The sequence below is a fragment of the Otolemur garnettii genome, unplaced genomic scaffold (assembly GCF_000181295.1).
Source record: "Otolemur garnettii isolate 467f Iridium unplaced genomic scaffold, OtoGar3 scaffold00031, whole genome shotgun sequence".
Taxonomy (NCBI): domain Eukaryota; kingdom Metazoa; phylum Chordata; class Mammalia; order Primates; family Galagidae; genus Otolemur; species Otolemur garnettii.
In genome coordinates this window covers 13309917-13318313 of record NW_003852426.1, presented here as the reverse complement: position 1 = coordinate 13318313, position 8397 = coordinate 13309917, and the positions used below count along the sequence as shown (strand labels likewise).

Sequence of the window (8397 nt, the reverse complement as noted above, 5' to 3'; positions counted from 1 at the left end):
CGTCATTGTTGTTTGGCGGGTCCGGGCTGGGGATTCGAACCCGCCACCTTAGGTGTACGTGGCTGGCGCCTTAGCCGGTTGAGCTATAGGCACCGAGCCAACGCCTGGCTATTTTTTTTGTTGTAGTTGTCACTGTTGTTTTGGCAGGCCCAGGCCGGGTTCGAACCTACGAGCCCCAGTGTATGTGGCCAGTGCCCTAGCTCTGAGGTACAGGCACAGACCCAAAGGACACTTTTCCATGTTCACTTCTCCTTGATAATTCCTATTCATCCTTCCAGCTTCAGCTCACCCCTCTACAAAGCCTTCAGTGACCTCCCAACAAGGTCCACCCTCCACTAGTGGCCTCCAGGTGCCTCTTTCCTTTATAACAGTTATTAGTTGTCACTGTCATAATTTTACGAGTTTGTGGGGTTATTTGTCCTGAATAGATCTCTTTAAGGGATATAGGGACTATGTCTTGATTAACCTTGGCAGCCTTAGGGCCTCCCTGGCTCAGTGCTGGACATAGTGCTTAATAAATAAAGTTAGATAAATACACAAGTTTCAGGCTTTGTGTTAGACATTAAGTATACAATGATACTTAATGCCTGAAAAAAGTTCCAGAATATAAAAGGTACTAGGGAGGAAGGGAGCAAGGACAGAAGGAAGGGGCTGCTCCTGTCCTGCTACCGAGACAAATATGAAACCTTTTCAACAACAAAACATGCCTTCATGGCTGTCATCTTTCATTGTTGTTGTGCCAGAAAAGTTAGCCACTGACTAGGAAGATTTGCCTAACATGTGATATTTAATGTATGGAGCTCTTTAAAGACTGCTTTACACTCATATGCAAATGGTGACCTAAAAGTGAATACATATTTTAGGAAAGGAAAAAACTACATTAAGATTGTAATACTCAGGCCAGGCACACTGGCTCACGCCCATAAGCTCAGAACTCTGGGAGGCCGAAGTAGGTGGATCACCTGAACTCAGGAGTTTGAGACCAACCTGAGCAAAAGCAAGACCCCTCGTCTCTACAAATAGCTGGGCATTAGTCCCAGCTATTCAGGAAGCTGTGGCAACAGGATCTCTAGAGCCCAAGAGTTTGAGGTTGCTGTGAGATATGATATGATAGCACTCTACCCAGGGAGACAAAGTCAGACTCTGTCTCAAAATAAATAACTAAAAATAAAAAATTGATAAATAAAATTGTAATACTCAAGTCACATTAGACTTCTGCAATTACAAGAGATAGAAGAAGATAACAAACATAATTGGTATATATTGAGTATTACAATTTTAATATAGTTCTTTCCTTTCTTAAAATGTGTGTACTTTTTTGGTACTCTCTGTGTATTCAGTACTGACTAAAGGATGAATAGGTGATACCTCTTTCTAGCATAGAGTTACTAGAAAACTGGTCCTGATCTGTTCTATTTGCCTAGCTGTGAGGCTTCTTCCACCAGCACAGGGTCTCACAAACTCCACAGAACACCAAAGGGCCTTCGCCTTTGCTGTCTCAGCATACCCAAAGACCGTTTTATTTTGCTTAAATGCTTTCACTACTCATTTATTTCCTGTGGCATACAACTACAAACATGGGATTCCATTTATTTATTGCCAGGTTTATTTTTCTGTTTTTGGTAGAGACAGTCTCACTCTTGCTCAGGCTGGTCTTGAACTCCTGAGCTGAGCTCAAGCAATCCACTCACTATGTCTCCCAGAGTGCTGGGATTAAAGGTGTGAGCCACTGCACCCGACTGATTCGTCTTTCTGTGCTTAGCTTATTTCATTAACATAAGGTGATAACTACTAAAGCTGGATGACAGACACATGGGTTCTGGGAACACTCTCATAGTACTCTCTCCATTTTATATATGTTGGAAATTTTCAAAAAGTTAAAAAAGTCTAACTAACAACTAGAACCATAACGTATTTAAATTGCTGTTACAGTCCATTCCATCATTTTTGAAGATGTCTACAAGAGAGAGCAGTACTATGATTCACAAGCCCTTCCAGGCCTCATTGACAGGAGGATGCAGATTTCACAGCTTCTTGCTTTTTGTTACCTTTACCCTGTCATGCATCCTCCTTTCCTTCCATCAGAATAGGCACTTACCTCTGGGAAGCGGGGATCCATTTTAAGGATGCACGCTGAATCTACTGTCCTCAAATGTCAGAAAGAGGACCCAAACACAGTCTGGCGATGCCAGAAGTTTCACAGCCTTCCTACTGTGTTTGAACTCAGAAATGTAGCTTTATATCCAAGTCCTGATCACCTACCTTGATCTGCAGCTGTACTGGGGGCTATAAAGAACTCTAAAGCAAATTCTTCACAAGGACAACATCAGTGATCCCCTCTCCACTCCAACTGAGACCACACATCAGTATTAGAAACTGTCCCCAACACACTAGGTCAACCCGGCCACCCATCAACTTCTCTCCTTTACCAATTCTTCTCTTTAAAGTCTGAACTAACCAATTGCAAATATTCAGAAACTTCCAAAATCTACTGGACTCTAAGCAAAAACCTGGTGATAGGCAGAAATGAAGTTCTTAAAAGGGTTTCACGACACTCAATTTCACTTCTGATACAACCAACACTTTAACGCACATAGATTCCACTATGCTTAATATGGAAAAGTTATCTCACTACAGCTGTCAAGTCCAATAAACCATTTTTGGCTACAAACTTTCTTAATTTGAGTGGGATAGGTTCAACTGCTGAAAAATTTAAGGGAAGCAAGCTACCCCTCTCCCCGAATTCTCTAAACCTTCTTTGGTTAAACGAACATTTCATAAAATAAAGCAGCTATTGCATTCCTCTGTATGACTTGGACAAGATAACCAGCTATTTCATTCATCAGCCTCAGACTTAAGAGTTTTGTAAAAGAAACCTGCTTTAAATTAAAAAAAAAAAAAGAGCTTTATCGTGCCCATGAAACAAAACTAATAAAAACACTGAATATTTACTACAAGCTGAAGCACCATTGTTTTTGGCACCCCCTTTCCCATCAGGTGCATGCACATACACACAAATACACAAGACTACCGCCCGCCCACCCACCCCCCGCGCATAAATTGCCACACGGTGTAACCTGCCCTGACTCTCACAGGAGAAATGCTCTGTGTGTTTTCCTTTGTTTTAAATGGGAATGAAAGGAGGAGCGTGGGGCGTGAAAATTGGAGATGAGTTTTAATTAGGATTTAATTCAATAGGTGGTTTCCTCACAGCTTTCTCTGCATCAAAATGCAAGTAGATGGGTGAAACTTCAAGTTTCTTGGGCAGCTAAATACTCCAATTAAAAAACTGTGGAGGCTGGGTACGAGGGAGATAAGGGAGAAATCAAAGAAGGGAAGGGCGGGCCAGGTCAAAGAGTCCTCGGAGCAGTGCAGGGCTGAAACACAGTACCCGGGGTGCGGTGCCCGAGCAGCCGGCTGTGTGGGGTTTTTGCCAGTGATTGCGCGGTCTTGGCTGCCCACCCACATCTCGGGTTGGTCCTGACTTCAGGGTAGGCCATTCACTTCCGGCGACAAATCCCTCCCACCACCTCTAGAAATAATGTACCATATCCCCCATCGCTTTCCAAAAGACCAACGGCCCTGCAGAGAGCCGGGAGCCGGAGGCTGGGGTCTCACCCAGCCCGGCCAGCGGCGCCCAGCTGCCAAGGGAGTGGCTGGGTGAGGGGGGGGAGGACGGAAGAGGAAGGGGGTGTGGAATCTCGCCCTCCCCCGCCCCCACCACTCCAACTGCAGTAACTGGCCAAAAAAATAGTAACTGTTTTTAGACTCCCCCAGGGCCCCTCGAACCGGGTAGCAGTGAGGAACTCGGTCTCTCCCATCGCGGCGCCCCCTTGCCTTCTCTCGCCCCAGTAACTGCCTGCGGGGACCCAGGAGCCCCCAGGCCGCGCCGAACTGCAGTGGAGGGGGGGAGGATGAGGGTGATGGGGCGGCAGGATTGGGTTGAGGGAAGAGGTAGTGGAAGGGAAAAGAAAAAAACAGAGACATGCAGGCGGCTCCCTAGCCAGCTGTTCCAGCTGCTACTTCCTCCGGCGCGGGCCGGGCGGTGCAATATTTTCCCCCCCCTCCATCTTTCTCGCCAGTACCTGTCCCCCAAACCGAAGACACGTACATATTCCTCCCACACATCCCCCACAAGAAGCGGATCTTCAGCTTGTAAAGGGGTAGTAGGGAGGAGCTGGGGGGAGGGGGAGGCTTGCGAGTTTCTAACCTTGTTCTTATAAACAAACCCACATGTGCAGCTGCCGCTGCTGCAACTCACCCCACAATCCCGGATATAAGTCCTGCCACTTTAAGAGGAAAAAAAGCTTCCCCCGCCTGCCTCCCACCCCACCCATCTGCAAGGACCTTTGTCTCCCCACCCCCACTGTCAGTAGGCCCCGCCCCGTCTCCTTGCTCCCCTGTGCAGTGGAACCAATAGGCGAAGAAAATAAGGCCGGAGTCTGACGTCAGTAAAGCCGGCCAATCACAGGACGCATTGGTGGGAGGCCTCTCGGAGGGCGCGCCCGGAGGAAGGAAAGCTGGAGAGAGGAAACTTGGAGTCAAGATGGAGGCTGCTAGTCGTTCTGTTGCCGCTGTGGGGAACGGGACCCTGGCGGCCCAGAGGGACATGAGCCTGGTGCCTGAACGGCTTCAGAGACGCGAACAAGAGCGGCAACTGGAGGTGGAAAAGCGGAAGCAAAAGCGGCAGAACCAGGAGGTGGAGGAAGAGAAGAGCGACTTTTTCATTGCAGCCTTCTCTCGGGAGCGAGCGGCCGTGGAAGAGCTTCTGAAAGGCGGGGAGTCAGTCGAGCGGCTGGAGGAGGCAGCCTCTCGGCTCCAGGGGCTGCAGAAACTTCTCAACGACTCGGTTTTGTTCCTAGCCGCCTACGACCTACGGCAGGGACAAGCGACACTGGCGCGGCTGCAGGCGGCCCTAGCCGAGCGGCGTGAGGAATTGCAGCCCAAGAAGCGTTTCGCTTTCAAGACTCGGAGAAAGGATACTACTTCGTCCACCAAAGTGGACGCAGCTTCTGGCGCCCCGGCGACGGGAAGCAGCCTGGCCTCCCCGCTGCCCTTAAAGAAGGAGGGAGGCTTCGGCTCCAGCTGGGTCTGTGGTTTCTCCAATTTGGAGTCTCAAGTATTGGAGAAGAAAGCCGACGAGCTGCACCAGCGCGACGTCCTTTTGACCGAACTGAGCAACTGCACGATCAAGCTGTATGGCAATCCGAACACCCTGAGGTTGACCAAGGCCCGCAGCTGCAAGCTGCTCTGCGGCCCAGTGTCCACCTCTGTGTTCCTGGAGGACTGCAGTGACTGCGTGCTGGCTGTGGCCTGCCAACAGCTCCGCATACACAGCACGAAAGACACCCGCATTTTCCTGCAGGTCATCAGCAGGGCTATTGTGGAGGACTGCAGTGGGATTCAGTTCGCTCCTTACACCTGGACCTACCCGGGGATCGACAAGGACTTCGAGGGTTCTGGCTTAGATAGGAACAAAAATAACTGGACCGACGTTGACGATTTCAACTGGCTGGCCCGGGATGTCGCCTCCCCGAACTGGAGTATTCTTCCTGAAGAAGAGCGAAAGATCCTGTGGGACTAAGCAGTTGTCACTCTGTTCTTCACTCCTACCAAATACTTTCCATGTGGGACTGTTTCCAGCTAATAGGAACCCAAAGTTTACTTATTATTGTCGCACTGTATATATTCAGTATTTTAAGGTTTGAGATTGTGATAGTCTCCTACTTGTAATTTCCATTAAATTCATAACAGATGTAACACTAAAAGCACATTTTGGCAATGTCTAGGAGCTTTTATTTTACTATGATAGTTTGAAGCAATGAGGGGGGAAAGTGCAATTGTGTTGTTTTTTTAGTAGTTTGTGTTATTTAAAACTTATCACAGTGCCTAATATAGTAGGCCTTCTGTAAATTTCCACTTAATAATAAACGAATTTCATAGGGCTTTAGTAGAAGCCAATTCATATGGAAGTATGGTATCAAACCTGTGCATAGTGCCATAATGAGCACTTTTTTGAATTAAAGGTTTGATTTACACAGGTATTTCTCAGGGCAATTGAAAGCCTTCTCTTCGGATTTTAGGTACACATTAGATTGGGCTTCTGGAACGCAGCTGCTCTCATTGGCTTGTTTTGAGTCCAGAGTTTTGGCAGGAACCCTAAGAAGCTCATGAGTCTTACCAAGTGTAAGGCCAAAGTAAATAGTATAGTTACTGATATTTTGTGTGCTTAAAATGTTACAGATACCATTCTGAGCACCTTAATATCAACTTAGTAAATCCTGGAAGTCTTACAAGCTAGGTACTGTCATCAACATCTTTCAAGCTAGGAAACAAGTTAATTTTGTCCAAGGTCACACAGCTCAAGTGATGGACTGGGATTTTGAAACAAGGTAGTCTGGGTCTGGAGCCCACCTTCTTTGCCACCACATACTGATTTTAGATAGTGTTAATGAGTTGGAAATGAAGCCTGTAAAGGCTGGGTGTAGTGGCTATAGGCTATACTCCTAGTACTCTGAGCAGGTGGGGCAGAGGCAGGAGATGGCTTGAGTTCGGGAGTTCGAGATCAGCCTAAGCAAAAGGTGAGACCCTGTCTCTACAAAAAATAGAAAAATCTATTGGGCATGGTAATATCCACTTACAGTCCCAGCTACTCAGGAGACTGAGACAGGAAAATAGCTTTGAGGTTGCAGTGAGCTATGCTCATGCCACTGCACTTTACCCAGAGCAAGAGAAACCCTGTCTCAAAAAACAAAAGGGGGGGGAACTCTGCCTGCAGCTCAGTGGCTAGGGCGCTGGTGACATACACCCAGGCTGGTGGGTTCAAACCTGGCCTGGGCTAGCTAAACAACAATGACAACAACAAAAAAATAGCTGGGTGTTGTGGTGGGTTCCTGTAGCCCCAGTTATTTGGGAGGCTGAGGTAAGAGTCGCTTAAGCCCAAGAGTTAGTGGTTGCGGTGAGCTGTGAAGCCACGGCACTCTACCAAGAGTGACATAGTGAGACTCTGTCTCAAAAAAGCCTCTAAAATAGGCCAAATGGCTTTTCTTAAATTCTCAGAGAGTTAAGCTAAATGTCCCCTTACAAAAAGAATTATGGCTAACATCCAGCTGAGTCTTGACTTTTCCTCTGATACTGTTATTCTCTGTGGTTATAAGTTTGGCTTTCCACTCAATATTTAACTACCATCCAGTGTCCTTAAATGGAAAGTTATAAGATAAAGCTTTTGGGGGTCTTGAGGCCTTGTACTGCAGACATGCTTTTTATTTAATACTTATTTCAAGTCTGGCCATGGTGGCTCATGCCTGTAATACTAAGCACTCTGGGAGGCTGAGGCGGGAGGATCACCTGAGCTCAGGAGTTCAAGACCAGCCTGAGCAAGAGAGAGACCCTATCTCTATTAAAAACAGAAAAACTAGCCAGGTGTTGTGGTGGGCACCTGTAATCCCAGCTACTTGGGAGGCTGAGGCAAGAGGATCACTTGAGCCCAACAGTTTGAGATTGGTGTGAGCTATGATGGCACAGCACTCTATCCAGAGCAAGAGCGTGGGAGTGCTTAAAAAAAAATTATTTCAAGTATTAAGTTACTTGAATATTTGCATGTTAATATTCATTGTCTTGTTCCAGAAAGGCATTTAAAGTGGCTTCTAGGGTATGTAAAATGTAACAAGATAACATATGAGAAGAAGCAAGTTTTATGCCTTAATGAAAAGTAGATCCAGATTTTTTTCCCTCAGTTGTTAGCTTTAAAAAAGATCATGGTCAATTTCACAACATCTACAAAGAAGAAAAATAATTGCTCCAGAAAAATAATCCTCATAGAGAAAGGAGACTACATGTAAGGAAATTCTCAACTATACACTCACACTGGTAACTACATGACCAATATCCTTAGGCCATACTGAACTACCATACTAAAGTCAGGTGGTTTAACACCAAGTACACTTCTGGATAAACTTACTATTTTTTGTTTGCCACTAATGGCTTGCAATTCATATTCATGGACTGTTTTTATAGGAAAATTAATTACATTTTAAAAATGAAATCTCTTCGACCTTTTGCAAAACTGAAGTTTGTATTATAATAGATGATGAAACCACAAAGTCATGGTAGTTTGAGCCATGATCAATGCTAGCTAATTTCAGCTAAGCTTTCCTTGCTGCTCAGCACGTCTATTGTGCCTTCCTGATGGTTTACTTCCAATTCCTTACACCAGCTATTCCAGACCTTTTTCTACTTTCCTATAGCTCATGATTTATGCCTATGACTGGCAACTTCACCTAACTAACAAATTACAGACCACTCAACTAGCACCTCTGCAATGTCCCTAAGCTCTCAGTATTTGAAAAATTTCCATCTTTCCCAGTCTTCTTCCTTTTTTTTTTTTTTTTTCGAGAC

The 8397-nt window shown here is 46.0% G+C and overlaps 1 protein-coding gene and 1 pseudogene across 1 annotated transcript; one reads left to right on the top strand and one right to left on the bottom strand.

Annotated features, from left to right (window-relative positions):
- LOC105886929 overlaps window positions 1–2119 on the bottom strand; it is a 26063-nt pseudogene extending 23944 nt beyond the window's left edge.
- A 2396-nt stretch (window positions 2120–4515) lies between these two features.
- Window positions 4516–5768, top strand: TBCC (tubulin folding cofactor C). The gene has a single exon (XM_003789196.3). The coding sequence runs from the start codon at window positions 4547–4549 to the stop codon at window positions 5582–5584; it is 1038 nt and encodes a 345-aa protein (XP_003789244.1). The 5' UTR covers window positions 4516–4546; the 3' UTR covers window positions 5585–5768.
- Window positions 5769–8397: the final 2629 nt, after the last annotated feature.

Excerpts from the sequence above, each read along its gene's own strand:
- TBCC (XM_003789196.3), top strand. The coding sequence starts at position 4,547 with ATGGAGGCTGCTAGTCGTTCTGTTGCCGCTGTGGGGAACGGGACCCTG.